Raw genomic sequence first — 22,026 nt, 5'->3', positions numbered from 1 at the left:
GAAGTGGAATGTTTTAAGTGCTACTTAATGGGCCGTACTAGCAGGAACATGGAAGACAGTGGTGCTATGAGTAATTTGATGTACTGTGTGAATCAAGAGGTTCAGAGAAGAATGTTAGTATATGGGCTAGAGACTGGTTTTGTAATATTTTGGTGAAGAATGTGGCTGCTTTATACCCATGACCAAAGAGTCTGCCTGAGGCTAACATGAAGCAGTTTGGATTAATTCCCCTGGTAAAGGAAATCTCAAAAGAACTCAGTAGAGACTCTGATGTGTGGATAGTAGTGGTAGCTTCAATGAAGATTTATAATGAAAAGGAGCAAGCTGAGCAGGGTGAATTACAAAATGTAGATTTTGAGGAGAATAAGAGAACCGGAATGTCGAGTTGATCTAAATTTTGTCTTTAAGAACTGATTAAGAAATGGAGTATTGGAAGTAGTAAATCCTGGGCGAGAACCCACCCAGCTATGTTTCCAACTTGTGAGAAGGAACTAAAGAAAAACTTAGAGTCAGGTGCTGAGGGGTGCTTGTTTAATCCCAGCACTGGGAAGCATAGGCTGGTAAATGTCTGAGTTTGAGGCCAGCCAGACCTACAAAGCAAGTATCAGGCTGTGAAAGAGAGAAAGCTGGTGAGGATGTAATTGCACGAGGGAGGCATGTTCCAGCCCAGTAAGCAGCAGAAATTGGCAGCTTTGGCCACGTGGTTCTGGCTTCAGAGTTAAGAACAGAACAAAATAGTTATGAAATAATGCCAGTGAGGCCAGACATGTATCAGGGGTGTCCCTGAATTGAGGCCTAGTAGAGAGGCCTTTGCATGAAGTTGTGAAGTTGAAGCCTGGATTCTTGGTTTCCAAGATGTTGGAGCTGCCAGAGTCATAGGGTACCTGCTGACGAGAGCTGTTAACAGGGAGTGGAATTAGCTCAAGAGAAAGAAGTTTGTTGCAGTCAACACAGCTGAAGGGAGCTGAAAATCTGAAGAACATTTCAACATCAGACATGAAGATGCAGAGTATAGTGTTTGCCCAGGTGATTTTCAGTCTTGCTTTGTTTCAGGATTTCCTCACTCCTCCCTTCTCTATGTTTTGGAATGATAATATATCTTGTGTCATTATCTGTTATAAGTATGTGATCTGTTTTTTTTTTTTTTTGAGTTTTCAGGGGATTTCAGTTAAAAGATTACATGAATCTCAGAAGAGACTTTGAAGTTTTGACTTTGAAACAATGTTGAGACTGCTATCGACTATGGGGACTTTTGAAGTTGGACTTAATGCATTTTGCATTGTGATATTGTTACAAGCTTATGGGGGCCAGGGAGTAGAATGTAGTTGTTTGAATGTAATTGGCCCCACAATCTCATAGGGAGTGACGTTTTTAGCAGGTGTGACTCGTGGGACTGGATATGGCCTTTTTGGAGGATGTGTGCCACTGTGGGAAGTGGGGCTTGAGGTTTCCTATGCTCAGGATACTGCCCAGTGTCTCAGTTGACTTCCTGTTGCCTGCGACATGTAGCACTCTCAGCTTTTTCTCCAGTACCACATCTGCCTGCCTAACTCCATGCTCCCAAGCTTGATAAAGGACTGAACCTCTGAAACTCTAATCAAGTCCCCTCAATTAAATGTTGTTCCTAATAAGAGTTGTTATGGTCATGGTGTTTCCTCACAGAAACAGAAGGAACCCAACTTAAGACACTCTCCATTTCTTCTATTTGTTCTTGCTCTTCTCCTATATTAGTCACCCTTTTCCTGATGTGACAAAATACCCATAGAGAAGCTGCTGTTCACATGAATATATTATTTCAACTTTGATTTCCAGTGGATGATACCCATCACTATGAGCAGTGTGGCAACGGAAGCTGAAAGCTCCTAATCTCATTACATCCATAGTCCTAAAAGAAGGGAAATACTAAGTCAGCAAAGTTAATTAAGTCTCAATATCTGCCATCAACTCTGACTTCTTATATCATGGTTTCACCTAAAAGGCTCAACTTTACAAATATTACAATCAGGAAGAAACCAAGCATTTAAACAAATATACCACTGGTGAACACATTTCCCTTTTCTTCAGAGACATCGTCATTCTGCCTGTGACTCCCATTATATGGTGGCCTTTCATAAAGCAAAAGTACTTTCTTTTCAACTTCCAAGTCATCATAATTGTTAATAATCACAACAGAATACAAAAGTACAAGGTTTCTTCTGATAGCCAAAACAAAGTCTTAATTGTTAGAGAAACTAATATAAAAAGAGACAGGCTTCCAATATACACATCAGCAACGGATTCCCTTGTTCTCCCCCTTCTTGCCCTCCTTCCCCCAAGCCCACCCCCATTCCCACCTCCTCCAGGGCAAAGCCTCTCCCAAGGACTGAGATTGACCTGATAGACTCAGTCCAGGCAGGCCCAGTCACCTCCTCCCAGACTGAGCCAAGCATCCCTGCATAAGTCCCAGGTTTCAAATAGTTAACTCATGCAATGAGCCAAGACCTGTACCACTGCCTAGATGCCTCCCAAACAGATCAAGCCAATCAACTGTCTCACCTATTCAGAGGGCCTGATCCAGTTGGGGGCCCCTCAGCCTTTGGTTCATAGTTCATGTGTTTCTATTCGTTTGGCTATTTGTCCCTGTGCCACAGAAATCCACAAAGATACCCCCACAATAGACTGCTGGCAATGGTCGAGAGACAGCCAGAACTGACCTACTCTGGTGATGGGATGACCAAACACCCTAATAGTCGTTCCAGAAACCCGATCCAAGGACTGAGGAATCTGGATGCAGAGATCCACAGCTACTCCCCGGGTGGAGCTCTGGGAGTCTAATTAGTGAGAAAGAGGAGGGTTTATACGAGCGAGAATTATTGAAAGCAAGGTTGGCTAAAGCTCTCTTTAGGATAATAGAGTCAGATGGACTACAAGGTACATGGGGCGTTACTTCTCCACTTGCCCTTTCTGGAGTGGACTGCCTGCCACTCTATTGGTCTGGCTGTGTAGCTTTTTTCAGATGATATCTCCTAGGTCAGACAACTCCAGCATCAGGGGGATTCTGTACTTGGTGTTAACATTTACAACTCTATACTGAAGCTTCTTTGGGCCTTCTCAAGGTCCTCTCAGGGATTCTAACTTTGTCCCACATTGCCTGGAATCTGACATTCATTAAACTGCTGAAGGGCGGCTCAAAGTTGTCCTCAATCTTTCCTTTTCTGTGCTTGTATAGTCAGAATATATGCATAAATCTTTCGACTGGTGTTTCAACCCAGGGTTTAAGCCTGGATCTTCTGGAACAGAACTGTAACATCTTCTGTGAGCTGATATTGGAAAATGCATCCTGGGACAGTTGCATTGCAGGAACAGGGAACTGCTTCAGTAGCATTCTGACTTTTTCCATTTACAGGAAATTCATTCACTGGTTTGGAGTCTATGATAGTTTTGGTATTGCCTTCATGCCAAACCTCTCCTCTTGGTTTAGAGCTGATGGTTTGTCTTTAACAGTTAGAGCTGGTTTCTCAGCAAGTGGTTTGTCTCCAGCTTTAAGCTAGCTTGAGCCCTTCTCCCCAAAAGGGAAAGTTTTCTATCTTTCTCTTCTACTTGCTCTTTACCAGTTTCCATAGGAATAAGAAAGGTAAAAGGTAGAACTTCCAGAGTCTGAATGCTACACTGCCCAGAAATTTCCTTTGACATAAATATTAACATTTATAACTTTTAAATACAGCCTATACCACTTTCTCTAAAATTTGTATTTAGGATCTTGGGCAGAATACAAAGGAGCAACCTCATTGTCATCTTCCTTTTAGAGTTTGTGTACCCTCTTAATAAACCCATAAGCCTGGCTATCTGCAATGATTTTTCCTATAGGTTTCTACACTAAGACTGAAATCTAGAGTTTATTTTGCACTAACAGCCCATTTCTATCAAATTATCAGTACATCCACAGTTCACTAGCCACTTCTTGCTGTTGGCTACCATATTGGAAAGCACACTTTCAGTTTTCACAGAGAAAATTTGGTACAATAAAGAGGAGACTGATTTTAATTAGATGTAGATAGCATCAGATATTGCCTTTTTTTGTGCTACATGATGTCTAGTTTTGCTTTCAATTCAAACTAAAGTCATGTCTTTAGTGAAACATTCCCTAAATGTCTAGTCTGAAAGGCCACAATGTTGAACTTATGCTCTTATTTTCACATTTTCACTAATTACACTGTTCATCAGAAATTACTTCATTTATTATTAAAGTTATAGCTATGTGCATTTTTCTCCTTCCCTTAGAGGAAATTGTAGAATAGCAACCTGCCATGTACATTGCTGTGACATAGGGTCCTAAGTACTTGAAAAAATGAAAACATTCACTTAACACTTGTTAAGGGTTGGGGTAGTTTCTTCTTATTTGTACTACCATATTGTTTCATAGACTTAATAGTATGGAGAAGTATTAACATTCTTAATAACATGAAGAATGTTAAGTTTTTATTTTGTATTGTAGCAGGTATAAAGATATTTGACTAAGGGCAAAAACTAGCAACTTCATAAGCACTGCATATCCAGTCAATGGTAGAGAAAGTGTATAGTTCTCAAATGCAAATATTTTTACATAATGCCTTTTTTATTTATTTGCATACAAAGGCTTTCTATGTGACCAAGGATTCTCATACTCAGAATCTTTTTTTTTTTTTTTCATCCTCTTGTTTTTGGGATTGCAGGTGAATTCTACAATGTTTAATTTTCTGAAAATAATAAAAAATATTTAAATAATTAACATTTGAGTAGGAGAAGCAAAAAGAACTCAATATATTATTCTGTTTCAAGTTGGAATGGAAATAATAAAAATAATGCAAACATAATTATAGCTATACTTGCATCAATTATAGTTTCCTTGTCTTAGTAGAATACATAAGAAGTAAGATGTACTCCACCAATACTAGTAATAAGATACACTAATCAAATAATGCATGTCCTAAAATGGCTTTCAGTTTATTTTCCGTGAGAGTTTCTGAAGGACCTTCACCTGTTCACATCCTCACCACAAATCTTTTAGATTATGGATAAAAAGCTTATTCTGTAAATATGGATTGATAAACATTGACTTTGTAAAGTGTACCATTTGCAGCATATAAATAGGCACTGGAAAGAACACTGACAACTTCAAAGCAAAATGAAGTTCTTTCTGCTCATTTCCCTCATTGGGTTCTGCTGGGCTCAATATGACCCACAAACTCAGTATGGGCGGACTGCTATTGTCCACCTGTTTGAGTGGCGCTGGGTTGATATTGCCAAGGAATGTGAGCGATACTTAGCTCCTAAGTGATTCGGAGGGGTGCAGGTAAGACTTAATCATAATGTAAATGCAGAGTTTACTGTCCTTACATAAAACAGTATTTTAATCAAGCCTAGTGAGTCTGGAGACAACTTCATTTCACACCCAACTTTTCCTGTGGAAGGAAGAAGTTGGGTGGGTATAGCTTCTTTATACTTTGTTGTAGGATGTAAGTGGGACTTCTTTCATGTCTTTCCACATTTTCAGGCAGTTGTTAATCAAGAAGTAATGTCAGATCATTGATAGATTTCTACAAGATTTATTATGTAAAGTTAGCTGTAATCTGGTGCTAATTATAATTGTTCTCTTTGTAGGTCTCTCCACCCAATGAAAATATTGTAGTTTATAACCCATCAAGGCCTTGGTGGGAAAGGTACCAACCAATTAGCTACAAACTATGCACAAGGTCTGGAAACGAAGATGAATTCAGAGACATGGTGACAAGGTGCAACAACGTTGGTGTAAGTGATGTCACCTTTTCTTTAAAATTATTATATATAAAAACATTTCTTTTTGTTTCCAGTTCTTTTTGTTTAAATAGGATTTTTATTCCTAAAATTTTACATTAAATTTTATCTTTATTGAAAATGTACTTCTTTCTTATTGTCACCTTTTAAATTCTTGAACACAAACTTGTTGAATTTGAAAGAATAGTACTCATAAAGCAATCTTTTAAAATTAATATCTACAAACACTACTTAGCACATTTGTGTTGTGCTTGGGCCAGATGTGAGGATAAAGTCATCTTATATGATTCCTCTTTGTCCCCACAATTGTTGGGTTTTCTTCCCCATCATTGTTTTTAACCAAAAATATCTATTTCTCCTATAATGAAGAGATATCACTCTACCTTCTGGCCTATAGACATAGTAGATATTGTAAGCTAGGTTCTTCTCAAGATCCTGTAAAATTTCAAACATGACACTCTCATTTTTATGCTTCCTCAAAATTGATCTTTTTTGTAGTTATGGTAGTTTCTGTTTATCTCCACTTCAAAGTTCTCTATTCTCTTCAAATTTTAGGACTATTGTTGATCTTATTTCACATTAGTTCCCTTTCCCACTTGACTCACTTTTCTAAAATGAATCTATAAAGCATCAGAGGATGTAGTTTGGAGATTTGCTAGCAGGTTATGAGTTTTCCATTGAAACTTTAGATTCCAGAGTCTAGCTGAACTATGTGCTTTTCTTCTCCAGGTCCGTATTTATGTGGATGCTGTTATTAATCACATGTGTGGTGCAGGCGGTGGTGCAGGAACAAGTAGTACCTGTGGAAGTTACTACAATGCTAATAACAGGGACTTTCCATCAGTTCCATACTCAGCTTGGGATTTTAATGATGGTAAATGTGATGGAGAAATTAATAACTACAATGATGCTAATCAGGTAATGAGAGAAATATTGATCAGAATAAAGAAGCATTTAGCTATCTAGGTATGCACAAGGCATTTATTTATGACCATTGGACAAATCCTTCAGATTCCATTGGAAAACAGGTTACTAAGACAGAATGCTTGAAAAATAGAAATGAAAAAATTGTCCTTAGATTTTTGTTGCATTATTTTTTTAGAGATATACTAAAATCAATGATAAAATGGAGACATTCTCTTGAGTGACTTTGTATGAAATATTTTAAAGCATTTTTATAAATTATATAAATATTATCATATTAAAATTATTAGAAATAAAAAAATTAATATTATATTTTCATATTTGTAGCAATGTACTTACTTAATGTGGAAGTTCCCGGTTTGGATTCTGTGAACTACATAAAATAAAGAAAGAAGAAATAATAGAAAGAGGGAAAGAGAGGAAGAGGGAAAAGGAGATCAGAGGGATAGTGAGGAGAGGGAGAAGAGAGAGAGAGAGAGAGAGAGAGAGAGAGAGAGAGAGAGAGAGAGAGAGAGAGAGAGAGAGAGAAAGATAGAGAGAAGGAGGAAGAACTGACTATCTAAAATTCTCACCAGTATTTTCTGATATTTTCTATATGTACAACAGAAAGTATTTTAAAGTCTGTGTCCAAATTAAAACACCAGTACTTCCCATGTTCTAAGTAAAGGCAGTAGGAAAATATCCACTTGTCAATGTGTGAGTCACTAAATGATGAAATGAATCTTAGACCAGATATGACTTTTCATAAATCAATCATTTTTTTTTTTGCTTCAATAGGTCAGAAATTGTCGTCTGTCTGGCCTTCTGGATCTTGCACTTGAGAAAGATTATGTTCGCACCACAGTGGCTAATTATATGAACCGTCTCATTGACATGGGTGTAGCAGGTTTCAGACTTGATGCTGCTAAGCACATGTGGCCTGGAGACATAAAGGCTATTTTGGACAAACTGCATAACCTCAATACACAATGGTTCTCTCAAGGAAGCCGACCTTTTATTTTTCAAGAGGTAAAATAATATACATGTTCTTTTTAAGGCTTTGATACCATAATTTAATTACAATACTTCTTTGTTCCTTCCTTCCTCCAAACCCTTCCAAACATTCCTCAGTATACTACTTCAAGTTCATGGTCTCTTCTTTTGACTTATTGTTATTGTGTGTATATGTGCGTGCGTGCGTGCGTGCATGTGTGTGTGTGCGCACTCACACACACACACACACACAGTCTATCTATCTATCTATCTATCTATCTATCTATCTATCTATCTATCTATCTATCTATAATCTATGCACATATATAGTTTAAACTTATATTAAAAATTACAGCTGACCCAATGTATTTACTAGGTCATTGATCTGGGTGGTGAGGCAATTAAAGGTAGTGAGTACTTTGGAAATGGCCGTGTGACAGAATTCAAGTATGGAGCAAAACTCGGCACAGTCATCCGCAAGTGGGATGGAGAGAAGATGTCCTATTTAAAGTAAATATACATCATTTCTTCATTTAATTTATCATAGATCTCTTGTCATGTAATATCAATAAGTTGTGTCTTTAACTGTTCTCATTTAAACAACTATGAAGCTGTTGATTATTAGGCTTACTGTTTCTAAATTGCAACTAAATATACTTTCCATTTGGGATGTCAATCACCAGGTAACCCTGGAAATCCAAAATATCACTTAGGGATTTTGTCTGTTTGTGATAAATCCATTAGGTTCCAGTAATGTTTACCTATTGTCTAATAAAGTTAGATTATTGTTACAAGAATAGTTATATTTATAAAAGATACTTATAATGTAGTGGAGTCTGAAATTTACATGTTATAGCAAATAGTTAGATACTTTGAATGTTTGTGTTATGACTGCACAGTTGATTTCCATTCTATATAATGAAAAATGAATGTTTTACTTCTCAAGTCCATAAAATTACAGTACAATAAAAATGTACAAAAACATTTTAAGACCCAAAATATTATATTTTAAGATCTAATGAGGATGTATGTATCATAGAAAATGATATTATGTATTCATATATATATATGCATATGTACATGTAAGATAGAACTCTTATGGAATTGTCACTTATTTAGATTACTGAAGGTGTCATATGGAAAGTTACTCTAAGCTCTGTGAAATAATAATATGCTTTTTAAATTTAGGAACTGGGGAGAAGGTTGGGGTCTCGTGCCTTCTGACAGAGCCCTTGTCTTTGTGGACAACCATGATAATCAGCGAGGACATGGTGCTGGAGGAGCATCCATCCTGACATTCTGGGATGCCAGGTGGGAAAACATTCTTTGCTGTTGTGTAACCTGTCATTAACGTCAGTTTTATATTATATACTTCTGCTTTAATACCCTTTTGAAACTTTCAGAATGTATAAAATGGCTGTTGGATTTATGTTGGCTCATCCTTATGGATTCACACGTGTAATGTCAAGTTACCGTTGGACAAGAAACTTCCAGAATGGAAAAGTAAGTCTTGGAGTTGTTGCACATTTCAATCTAGGAAAGAAACAGTTATGTTTTAATTTCACATGAAGTTATAGCATATGATACTATTAACTGTTTATTCACTAAGGTTTTGTAAAGTAAGGACATTGTATAAGTACCTGATAATAAAAAAGAGATAGTTGAAGTAAGAGCAAGGGACAGAATGAAAACAGGCTTGTCACATAAAGTTCTGATTCATAGAATTAACATTGGTTCATTCCTGTTATCATTGAAGAGAATTTCAAATTCTTTTTGTCCTTGATGCAATCAACATCACCATATTAAAATACTTTCTTTTTCCTGTGGAATGAGAAAGCAGCTGAATTGAGGGTAATTGAGGAAAATATAATAGATAGAAACATGAGAATCACAGTACAGTGATATGCTGACAAGTCCAAGAATGATAAGAATTACAAACAATATGTGTGAGTTTGTTAGGTGTATGAGTTTAAACAATTTCAAAATCTAATTAAGAAATAAGACCAATAGATATATGAAAGGCAATGTGAAGTTTTCTATGTCTGTAGAATAAACTAGAATTATAGAATAACACCAAACATGAATTAGAAATACTTTTTCTCCATAAGTCTGTCAAATGTTATTTTTTCTATTTTCCTTTCAAGGTGAAAGTGACTCAAGTATTTATTGGAATTCATTCCATTCTTGAGAAACTTTCATGTTTACAACGAGTTTTTTTTCTTTTTCAGAACTATAAAGTTTATCCATTATAAAACATGCATTTATACTGTATTAAGTTTCATAAAAAAAAGTTAGGATATTTTATTAGCTCATTTTGCCAACAGGTAGTAAGAAATCAACTAATATTAACTTAGAAATTTTTATATTAAAAGCATTTTTACAGATGTTCTTTAATTTTTATAGAAGTCAAGAACTCTGTTTTATGGATAAACTGAGTCATGTTCATGTAACATATAATGATGGATATTTTTCACGTTATTGCTGGAGCCTGCTCTTAAATGGTTATGTTCCTGATTCTAATTTTCTTATTTCAGTCACATTGAAGAGCTCTTAGTGTCATTGAGCAGAAAATTAGTGTTTTAAAAACTGTTTCTGATATTTGAAATATAGTTGTAGAGAAGCTAAGTTAGTGGAGAAGTTAAGAACTCAGTGAAGGTTTGTAAAACACTGAAGCACTTAGATTTAATTAGACACTGCAGAGATTATCACAATGGGTTTGGGTTTAGTTTTTATATAATGGAAAGAAACAGGCAGATACAAGCATCCAAATGATCTCACACTTTCAATAATTAAGGATGTGAATGACTGGATGGGACCACCCAATAACAACGGAGTAACCAAAGAAGTGACCATTAACCCAGACACCACTTGTGGCAATGACTGGGTCTGTGAACATCGATGGCGTCAAATAAGGTTGGGAGCGTCCCCTGCAGATCTTGTCTAATAAGAAAGTTGTTTGACTTCATGTTTTAAATTGTTGAAGTTTAAGGGTACCAGCATTTCACATGATATTGTGCTTTTAGGAACATGGTTGCCTTCAGAAACGTCGTCAATGGTCAGCCTTTCTCAAACTGGTGGGATAATGGCAGCAACCAAGTGGCTTTTGGCAGAGGGAACAGAGGATTCATTGTCTTTAACAATGATGACTGGTAAGTGGATATCAATTGAAGTAGGGTTGTATACTCTTATACTCTTAGATCCTTCTTTTCTTTCCCTGTTCATTTATATTTTTCATCTCTGAAAAATCTTTTAGATAATGAATTTATGCCACAAAAATTTTCAAGGTACAGAAGAAAAAATGATATTTCCTTACATATTTTCTTTCCTTTTAATAAAATTTCTTTGAGAGCCAGTGTACTGTCTCAACACAAAATTAGCTTCCTATTGTGTTAATAATATTTTTCTATAAATTGTATTTAATTAGTTAGAAACAACATAATTAAAGTACATAATTTTTTGGAAGAACACATGGCTGGTTGTTTAAGAACACCAGAATTATCTTATACAGACGGTTTTCTACACTACAATAGAAATGCTAGAAAATGCTTACTTTTAGAAAATTTTTTTGTGGCTTCATGTAATCTAATAACTTTTGAAAAAAATGATAGTCCTCATAGGAGGCCTTTACTGCTGACCTCCACTGGGTTCTCTAGCTTTCTGTGTCTGGTAGCAGTCACCACAGCCCATTAAACTAATAGACATTCATAATAATGCCTTCAGTGTGGAGATTTCCCTTGTTACCCCACTCCAAGTCTTGGTATTTGATTCTCTTACTGAGGCTCTGAGTCTTTAGTGTTCTATAGCACAAGGTAGAGACATTGTTTTATAGACAATGAATCTTCCTGCACTTTCCTGGGTTGAATTTAAATTCAACATTATTCTTTTCTTCAGGTCATTGTCAACAACTTTACAGACTGGTCTTCCTGCTGGCACATACTGTGATGTCATTTCTGGAGACAAAATTGATGGCAATTGCACCGGAATTAAAGTCACTGTTGGCAGTGATGGCAAAGCTCACTTTTCTATTAGTAACTCTGCTGAAGACCCATTTATTGCAATTCATGCTGAATCAAAATTGTAAGAATCAAATTAAATATATATAGAGTGAGCTTCAATTGAGTTGTTTCTTTTTCATACATTCCTTATTATTTTTGAAATTTTCTCTTCTTTACTATCAAGTGTGTATATGTGATGTGTGTTGTCTGATGTTTGACCAACCCTGTGCAATGGCTGTGCCTTCTCCCTTTGCCCATGACCTGTGGGATCACACTTAAGTCATCAGGCTTCCCAGGAATGCACTTTTACCTATTGAGTAATGAATGTTGCAAACTCATAATTACCTTATTTTTTAGAGTTTCTTTCCTTTTATTAAAAGCCATTAGCAGTCAACTTAAGTAGGCAGAAATCATAAATCTCACATACTCACATATAATCATTAGGGAACAACATCCAAGATTTACTATGTACTTGGAAGAATTCTAATTTTTTCCAGGAAAATTTTCGGAACTCTGAATTACATTGTGACAAATATATTGCTTTACCATTAATGTAATTTTCACTATGTACTTCTAGGTATTGCATGAAAAATTATTTTTAATAAAAATTCACTCACAATCTAATCACTTATTAAGTTGACCACTTGGAAATGCATCATTGCTTAATTTTTTCTAGTTACCACATTATTCAAATTTATCTTATAGTTATTTCAAGAAAAAAATTAATTTTTCTAATTCCACAGTATACACACAGGCACACACAATTTATGTTGATTTTACATCAAAATTCTGTAATATTCACTTATTTACTTTCTACTTTATCCCATTCAATTTAAAGCACTCCTATCCAGTCCACACATGTTCAAGTCTTTTTGTTGACACCTGGCACTTAAGTACAATGTTTTCATAAATTAGAATGGAAGGTTTTTTAATTGATAAAAACAAATTACTAGTGGTTATACCACTGAGGAGAATGATGTTACATACCCCCAGCAAAGACTAACAGTTATTAAGCCATTCATGAAGTCTTGGGACCTTTCAGCTATTGCCTGATCCAAAGTGGAATGTTGATGTCCCTAGGGTTACATGGGACTTATTTGGGTAAACACTGATATTGTAGGTTCATGGATGCAATGGTTACATTTTGAACACAGGATTAGTTGTCACATTACACCTTTCTATGCTCTGGCTCTTAAATCACCACTTTCTTGATCTTCTATTTTGCCTGGAAATAGTTACAGAGAAGTTCCTTTTAGGGATTAGTATGCAGTAGTCACTAATTTTTGCAGTAGGATCAATTTCAGTTATGACTCTCAGCATTAGCTGTTACCAACTGCAAAGACAAGCTTCAGTGACCAAAGCTGAGTAAAACATATCAGTCAGACCTTCAATCTCCCACTCATCAAGTCCTTTTCATGCTTCTTACTTATTTTTTGAGAGTGGTAAGCTTTCTGAGGCAACACTTATGAAGAAAACTAGCTCTCCTAGAAGCTATTATTTGCCAATTCTCCTTTGGTTGTATATGTAAGAAGCGTTTAGAAGGCAATTGGACACTATGCCCATTTGAAAATTAAGAGTAGTACATTGTCCCCTAGTTCTTTTACTGAAATAACTATTAACATATAGCCATGATCAAAAGTCCTGCTGTGAATCATGTTGAAAATCCAGTCACAAAGATATTAGTTATCTCTGGAGAAGTTATGCCATATTGGACCAGATGGTGTAAATGTTTATTTATTTTTTTTTAATTTAAACCATAAATACAGAATCTTCCCCATTCCCATTCCTCATACTGGCTCTCTCCCTTGGATACCTCTTGAACTCCAAATGTCTTTCTCTTCATGTTTTTTGTATATTTTGTAATTATTTGTAAATATATTTTGTAATTACGTATATCTATATGTATTTAAGTATATATTTTATAATATATATGCTTATATGCATAAGTACAACCCACTTTATTTTCATAATCCTACTTGTATGTTTATGAATTCAGGAGTAACCATTTGGGGGTTTATCACCAGTTGGACTACTGATGTGTGGGAATGGGTATTTCTCCTGCTCTCACACTTTCTTCATTTTCTATTTCTTTGTTGGGGTGAGTCACCCTTGAGCTTTTCCCCTTCCAGCTTGACTTATCAGTTAGTATTGTACGTTTGTGTGTTGTTTGGCAGTCATTTTGTTGTTACATCATGGTTGCAGCTTTCTTTTCAGTTCTAGGAAACAATCCTAGAGCGGGCTTTCAAGGTCTGTCTCTAACAATCTCTCCCCTCCCTCTTCCATGATGTTCTTGGTCGTAAATGAAAGAGTTTGGTTATAGATATATCAGTTGGGGCTCTATACTGCACAATCACATGTGCTCTGTTTTTGATGATTACACTGTTCTGGAATGGTTTCTCTGTCACAAGAAGAAACTTATTTGATGAGAGATAAATGCTACATTGATCTTGTACATAAGGACAAACATTTAGAATGCAGTCAGAAATTTTATTAGTTTAATAAACTGGTGAAAATTGGTTCTTCCCTAAGAGCCTTGACCGTACTACACTTGCATAAATGGATAGGCTTCCTACACCAGGCAGAATTTCCCTCCAGTTGAGCAGCTGTTAAATCCAATTGGAGAGTTTCTCTGCACTAGGTACATCTTCCTTTACACTTTGGTACTTCAGCTCACAGTAAGTAAAGCAAGTTAAGATTCTTGATGACTTTGGTCCCTCTTACTCCACAATCTGAAAAGCACAGTCCAGTATTAAGTATGGTAGTTAGCAGACAAGATGTTTCAAACTCAATTCTTTTTTATTGCTTTGTGAACTATATACAAATCGAGCTTTTTTTCAGAAACGTCTTGCTAGCTAACATTCATAGATAAACAACACCAATTGAACTAGTCTGTGCTCCTTTGAATTTTTTGGGATATCAGTAACCAAGTGATTATATGGGATTAAGTTATGTTTGGCGCTCAGCTTTGTTCAATATTATGATGCTTTTTGTGGCTGTATTATCCAATAGGGAGAGTAGTTCTCTCAAACTCTGTTTATTTGTTGTTTTTAAAATTAAATAGCTAACAAAATAGTGAATTTTCATATGGCTTTTTCATCCATATGTAGTTTGGTTAATCTTCCTCAGTCACATTTAATTCACCATCCGCTGATACTCGGCCCACACTTTCTACCTTATTACTCTTCCTTACTTTTATATCACATGCATTGTACCTGAACCCCATAGACCCAATTTTCTGAGTCTTTTTAATGACCCCTCTCTAGCTCTTTTATCTTTTTATAGACTCCATTGAAAACAAGATTCTCATAATGGGAGATTTGTCTAGCATACCTCACTCTATATTACATTTTATAGTTCTGTCAATCTCAGGGATATTCTTTCAAATTTATTTTTCTTTTACAGTTGACTGTGATTCCATTGTACATTTGTAACAAACTCTTATAAGTCCTTTCTCAGTTGGTGGATATCTAGTATTGATTCTATTTCCTAGGCTTTTAGAATAAAGTAAAATGGAATTTGGTTGTTCAAATGTTTTTCTTTAGTAGCATATGGAGTCTCTTAGTTTTATATCTTAAAGTATTAGAAGTAAGACATGTGGTGGTTCAGATTTTTGTTTGGAGAAACCCCCACACTGATTCTTGTAGTTCCTGCTTAGTTCTTCCCAGGGGTGATGAACTTACGAGTTCTTCTCTCCTCATATCCAGTGCAACATTTCCTGTAATTTGTTTTCTTGGCCATAGCCATTCTGATAGTGGTGAGATAGAACATAAGGTACTTATAATTTGTGTTCTCTTATAGTTATAGGCATTGAACACTTTTAATATATATTTATTTACTATTTTATTTCTTATTTTCACAACATAATATTTATCTCCATGTCTCATTTTGCCCAATAAATGTTTAAATATGAATATATATGTAATTATTTCCCCCATTTCTTCTTCATCTTCAAATCTCTACTCTGATCCATCTCTTCAGTTGTTGTCACTCTACCACTTGCAAAATTTGGACCATTTTCTATTATTACTATCATCATCATCATATTAACAATGGGCTTGGAAGATTTGAATTGTATTTTATCTGAAAGCTTCCTTTCTGAGGTATAATATATGTAGAACCAGAAGGTGCTATGCATACTGACAAGTGATAAAAACAACCAGAAGTCCTCCTCAGACTTGATGCCCATGAAACACAACAATGCAACAATTCCAAGATTGCTTTACAGTGTAATAGTGTCACTCATATCTTGGCTGTAACCAACAACTATATAACTGAACTTGAGACCCACTCTACAGGAGCAAAATCATAACTTGTTCTGGAATCCTAGCCAAGCTCCCAGGTGTAGTGAGGCTATGAATTTTAGAGAACATACCACCACCATTCTACTAGACCAGCATAATTCCAAAATGCTTATAAATATTTATCCTTATACACACAGATATGTGTAGATCTCACATCCCACAAAAGAAGCTTCTCTTTTTAATAGGCATGCTGTTGTGGAAAATCTCAACTGGCCAAAGTACAGTGATCAACTCGTTGATATGTGCAGCTCCACTTGATAGATTTACAACACTAGTCCTGTACCTTAGGCTCAGGGAAGATCACAGAAGAGGATGCAGACAGATTTTAAGAGCCAGAATGTCGGTATGAGACTGTGTCTCCTAGAATTGGCATCCTAGAAGCTTCATCTATGATACCTCAGTCATATCACTGCCAAATTAAAATTGTTAATAGACATGCTAAAGAAGGGGGGGGGAATATCACAGGGTCTCCACCCCCATACAAACCGCTAGAAGAAACTAAAGACTGCTGAGAGGAGAATTAGTTTTTCTCATGGATCATCTCATTTTGCTTATCTGATACCAAGTGGTCAGTCCTGACATAATATACATACAAGACACATTAAATGTGTTCATCAAGCTGCATTTATGGATTTATACATCCATAGCCTATTGTTGAAAACATATGTTTATTGTTTGGAGCTGAGCTTGTTAGGACACTCTTGTAATTCCATCATTTGGGAGCAGATGCAGAGGAGGCAGATATCTATCTGTGCTTTTGTTTATAGCTTATTATACATTCAAAGTTCCAGCTCAGCCATGGATACACAGTGTAGCAGGAATCTTAAAAGGTCTTTTTAATTAAATCAAACCTGAGGCCAGTTATTGGGGTGAACTCTGTAAGATCAGAGAAGCAGAACAAGCCACAGCTACCTCACCTCACCAGATCTTCAGCTGATCCTGTTTCCTCAGACTGGAAGCCTCTGAGTCCTCACCCAGAATGACTCTCAGCTGAACAGTGCTGCTCAAAGCCTAAAAACTTAACCAGCCAAATGCTTAACCAGTCAAATGCTCCTAGTTTCTGGTCTTCGCACCTTATATATCTCTCTTTTCTACCATCACTCCCTGGAATTAAAGGCTTGCTTTCTGGGATTAAAGACGTGTGTCACCATGCTTGGCTGTATCCTTGAACAGATGGATTTCTGCCTCTGGAATGCTAGGATTAAAGGCATGTGCTACCACTGCCTATCCTCTATGTTTAATATTGTAGCTGTTGTGTTCTCTGACCCCAGACAAGTTTATTAGGGTGCACAATATTTTGGGGAACACAATACCACCACGACACAGTAAGACCATGCCTCAAGAAATCAATAAAATAAAATATGGCATTTTTATGTATATCATTTATATTTTGGATTTCAATGTGTTGTCAGCTGTGTAGCAGGTGAAGATTTCTCACATTCTCTCTGTTTTCTCTTTATCCAGTTGAGTATTTTTGGCTTTACAGATCCTTTTTAGCATAATGAGGTTCCATTTGCCCATGGTTGGCCTTGTTACCGTCAAACAGAAATACCATTCAAAATGTCCACAGATGGTCATATAGCACACATATTTTCAGTGCTTTGAGAATTTCCCACCATGGATCCCATAGTGGCTGCACCAGTTTGCAGTTCCACCAGCAAAGGCTAAGTATCTCTTTCCCTGTGTTTCCTCAGCATTGCTTTTGTCTCTCTCAATCGATCTTTGCACTTCTTTCGCATGTAGGATGACATTGCTTTAATATGAATTTTACTAATTGTTACAGATAATGACCAGTTGTCCTTATACCCATAGCTAAATATAGTCTTTTCCTTTCATTGAGGAAACTTATCTTTGCCACAAGAAAACCACAAGCAACCTAAGTGCAGAGTTATTCAGCCTACTCTCGGTGGACAAAAATGTTTATACTTATGTCAATACCTTGAAATTTTTTGAGTAATTTTTCTGCTAGCTCTTTAAAATCTAAAATGTCATATGTAGGTTTTTGTTCTATATGAAGTTGACTTACATACAGAACGAGAGATATGCATCTTTTGTGTTCTTCTACATGTAGATATCTGGTTTTCCTGGTACCATTCATTAAAAAGCTGTCTTTTCTCCCTGGTTTGTTTTGACAACTTTGTTCAAGGTCAGTGTGTAGGGTCATTTAGGAATTAACATTCCACACTCTCTTATTCTTGCTATCTGCCATTTGTGAGTCTATGTGTCAATTACCATCTAATGCAAATATTAACTCCTCTGATGAGGGTTGATAAATGTTTAAAATAATAAATAAATAAAATGATAAATCACTAGGAGTTCATTTAATACTTTCTCCACTTAGTAGAATAATAATAGTATGTTATTCCTATGATCCTTTTCAACAAATTCTTGGCCCAGTAATGGTGCCAGCTAGGAATTTTATGTTGTGGAATGAGACTTAAATACAATCAGAATGTGATTGGTTATTCCCAATATTTTGTTCCACTATGTAGCATCACTAGAAAGTGGTTATTATTTATTTTTGAAGCTGGGTGTGTTTGATAATTCCTTTTCTCCTCTGCTAGCATGCATAGCACCTTTGAACACTGATAAACCTAGCTCATGGGTATGACATCCACTCGATTATCAGCTATATTTTTCCATGTTTTATCACTTAAGTAGGTGTACTCCAAGAATACCCTCTGAACATCAATTTCTGTAGCATGAACAAGAGCAGTGGAAGGAACCTGTAATGTGTGGGGTTGATGAGATTCATGGACTCACAGCTCCAAAATAAATAACCCAGTACTGGCAGAGGGTCTTTTATAATTTAGCCTATAATATACAATAGGGGAAATATTACCTGATTATAATGTAGCCACACTCTTTCTCCTTTAAGATTATTTAAATATATGGATTTTTGTCTGCATCCAAGTCTATGTACAATGAGCATGCCTGATAACTGAGTAGATTAGAAGAGGGTGTCAGATACTCTAGGACTGGAATTATAGATAGTTTTGAACCACCATTTTGATGCTGGGATCCAAATATTCAGCCTCTGGGAGAGAAATCAGTGCTATTAAGTGCTAAGTTCTTTCATTAGGTCTCCATTTCCCATTTTGCATAGTTCTGAGCTTATTACCTCCTCCTGTTTTAAGGGGAGATATCATTATCAACTTGAAGATCTTCCTTATGCCTTGAGGGTTGTGAGGCACATAAAGAAGCCAAAGGTCTCTTTATGAGGCTCTGAGATTTTTTTTAGTGTTTACATTTTTTTTTAATTAAGAAAAAATTTTCATTCATTTTACACACCAATCAAAGATCCCCCTCTATCCCCTTCCTACCCCGCAGCATTCCCCCCAAACCCATTCCCCACTCCCCCCACAAAGTCAAGGCCTTCCATGGGGAGGCACATCCAGTAGAGACAAGTCCAAGCCCTTGCCCCTGCCTCAAGGCTGCACAAGGTGTCCCATCATAGATAGTAGGCTCCAAAAAGCCCTCTCATGCACCAAGGATGGATTCAGATTCTGCCACCAGGAGGTTCCCCACGTATATAAAGCTACACAATTGTCTTGCCAAACAGAGGGCCTAGTCCAGTCCCATGCAGGCTCCAGAGCCATTGAGCTAACTTTCATGAGTTCCCACTAGTTTGGTTTGGTCGTCTCTGCAGGATCCCCCATCATGATCCTGATGCACTTGCTTATAGAATCCTTCTTCTCTCTCTTTGACTGGACTCCTGGAGCTCTGCCTGGTGTTTGGCTATGGATTTCTGTTTCAGTTGCTGGAGAAAGGCTCTGGTATGTACTACTAACTCTTTTTTTTTTTTGTATTACTAACTCTTAATGGTCAGCATGCCCAAGAAAAATCCTCACGCCAAAGCCACTGTTGTTATTACTCAATTTCTGGCATGGTACAATGTTTATATGTTAAATCTTTATAGAATTTGTTTATATGTCTAATTCTGGCATTCTTTTGTCATTTGGTCACATGACATCACAGTGGCTCTAAACAAGCTAACTTTTCTAAGAAAGGGGGTTCCTGACACCTCATTCTTTTATCATCTTTCTACACCATTCTTTGTTCATCAATGTAAGTCCCTGCATAGGGCAGAGGTAACTTAGGTATCTGGCTTTGTTGCTGTATATGCCATGCAATTGCAGGACAAGTCTTGTAATCTGATCTGTGGCCAACTCCTTTAGCCCACAGAACTTGTTGAACTTTTTAAGTTTACTTTATTTTGATTATTTTATTCCTGAGTAAGTACAGGGACAGATGTTTCAAGAATATCTCAGAGCCTCATAAAGAGACCTTTGGCTTCTTTATGTGCATCACAACCTCTAAGGCATAAGGAAGCCCTTCATTTGATAAGGATAGATCCCTTAGAAGCTGAGGGGTAGTATGCTCAGTATTATGCAAAATGGGAAATGGAGGCCTGGAGAAAGGACTTAGCACTTAAAAGCACTGATTTCTCTCCTAAAGGCTGAGTATTTGATTCCTAGCAACAAAATGGTGGCTCACAATCTTCTCTACTTCCACTCCTAGAGTATCTGACACCCTCTTCTAATCTACTCAGTTATCAGGCATACTCATTGTACATAGACTTGAATGCAGACAAAAATCCATATATTTAATTTGAGAACACAGCTTTTAAAGACACAAGTAGTTTGAAGAACCAGATTAATTATTTAGATATAGACATCTAAGGAAAACTGAAGACTACAATTCTTATGATCTAGCTACTCAAATACCAAGAAATCTACCTAGGGAGGAGGGAGTACCATTAGCCATTGTCTGTCTTTATTCTGGGCACAGAAAACCACATAAAAGTCTACCCTCTATGGATAGCTAAAAAACACAGAATTCACTGTGATAATTTTTGTAAGCACATAGTCTCTTGGAGAGACAAAAATTGCAACTATTTGGATTACCTGTCTTCAGTAGAGTCTAAGGTTGAATGAGAAAATAAACGACAATACTTGGATATATATTTCTTTTAATAATATGTCATAGTCATTGATAAAAACACAAATTTGCTCTTAAAAGGAAGTCTCAAAGTTAATTGTTGAGGCAGTTAAAGCATGCATGTGTAAAACCAATGTGTCTTTGAGAGAAATCTTAAAAGAGGAAAGTTAAAGTGAGAGTTTGGGACAATTCAGGGAAGAAAGGAAGTAATGAAAGAAAGAAAAATGTGTGAATACATGCAGCACAGCTGTGGGTATGATGATTTCTTATCGCTGTTTGTTCTCCTGGGACACACAAAACATTTCTGAGAACAAGGGAACAGTTAGACCTTGCACAGTGCTGCCTGGGATGGTAGAATGCCAAAGTTTTACACTGAGGGTGAGAACACAGCAAGAGTTTACGTCAGTAGCACTAGAGACAGTAACAAAGATAATAATACAGTGATGATAATAATGTTCTTTCTTTGTTTTGTTTGTTGTGTTTTTGAGACAGGGTTTCTCTGTGTAGCTTTGGAACCTATCCTGGAACTAGCTCTGTAGAGCAGGCTGGCCTTGAACTCACAGAGATGTGCCTGCCTCTGCCTCCTGTGTTCTGGGATTAAGGGTGTGCACCACCACTGCCCAGCCAATAATGTTGTATCAAATAAATACATTGATATGTCAGTGAACACACCAGGATAACTGCATTATTTACAGTAACTTGTTTAATCATGATAATGACCTGAGAAGTATAATTTACTTTTCTAGTTCATATTAATAGATAGCCTACATTCACAGAGGTTACTTTAGGGCATAAGCTAGACTGAGAGGAAATTTCCAGAGTCCTGTCTGTGGATAAGCTCAGAGTTTCAAAGTCCAGCTTGCCTTCCATTGAAAACCTTGCTCTGAAGTTTTAGATTTTAGCATTTGGAGCAGCAGCTGGGAGGTTCAAATGATACCTTCATTCTCCATCTTTCCTCAACACTTGACATTTGACACAGCATCTCTTTTGTATTTCTTTCCTAGCTTGGTTCTAATGCTCTTCCTCACCCAGTTCCACAAGCAAATTTTCAGCTGACTTTACTTTGAAAATGATGCCTTTTGAAGGAAGAATCTCTCTATATTGAAATCAAATCCTTTCCT

The 22,026-nt window shown here is 36.5% G+C and overlaps 1 protein-coding gene across 1 annotated transcript; it reads left to right on the top strand.

Moving 5' to 3' along the window:
- The first annotated feature begins 5,181 nt into the window (after nucleotides 1-5,181).
- On the top strand, nucleotides 5,182-11,781 carry LOC102915875 (pancreatic alpha-amylase 2a5). The gene is made up of 10 exons (XM_076574859.1): nucleotides 5,182-5,311; nucleotides 5,620-5,766; nucleotides 6,502-6,690; nucleotides 7,474-7,704; nucleotides 8,045-8,178; nucleotides 8,857-8,979; nucleotides 9,072-9,171; nucleotides 10,463-10,581; nucleotides 10,692-10,817; nucleotides 11,560-11,781. The coding sequence occupies exons 2-10, from the start codon at nucleotides 5,740-5,742 to the stop codon at nucleotides 11,747-11,749; spliced, it is 1,239 nt and encodes a 412-aa protein (XP_076430974.1). The 5' UTR covers nucleotides 5,182-5,311; nucleotides 5,620-5,739; the 3' UTR covers nucleotides 11,750-11,781.
- The last annotated feature ends 10,245 nt before the right edge of the window (nucleotides 11,782-22,026 follow it).

The sequence above is a fragment of the Peromyscus maniculatus genome, chromosome 6, assembly GCF_049852395.1.
Source record: "Peromyscus maniculatus bairdii isolate BWxNUB_F1_BW_parent chromosome 6, HU_Pman_BW_mat_3.1, whole genome shotgun sequence".
NCBI classification, from domain to species: Eukaryota; Metazoa; Chordata; class Mammalia; order Rodentia; family Cricetidae; genus Peromyscus; species Peromyscus maniculatus.
Note: the sequence above shows the minus strand (reverse complement) of the source record. Positions and strands in the feature narration are given on the sequence as shown.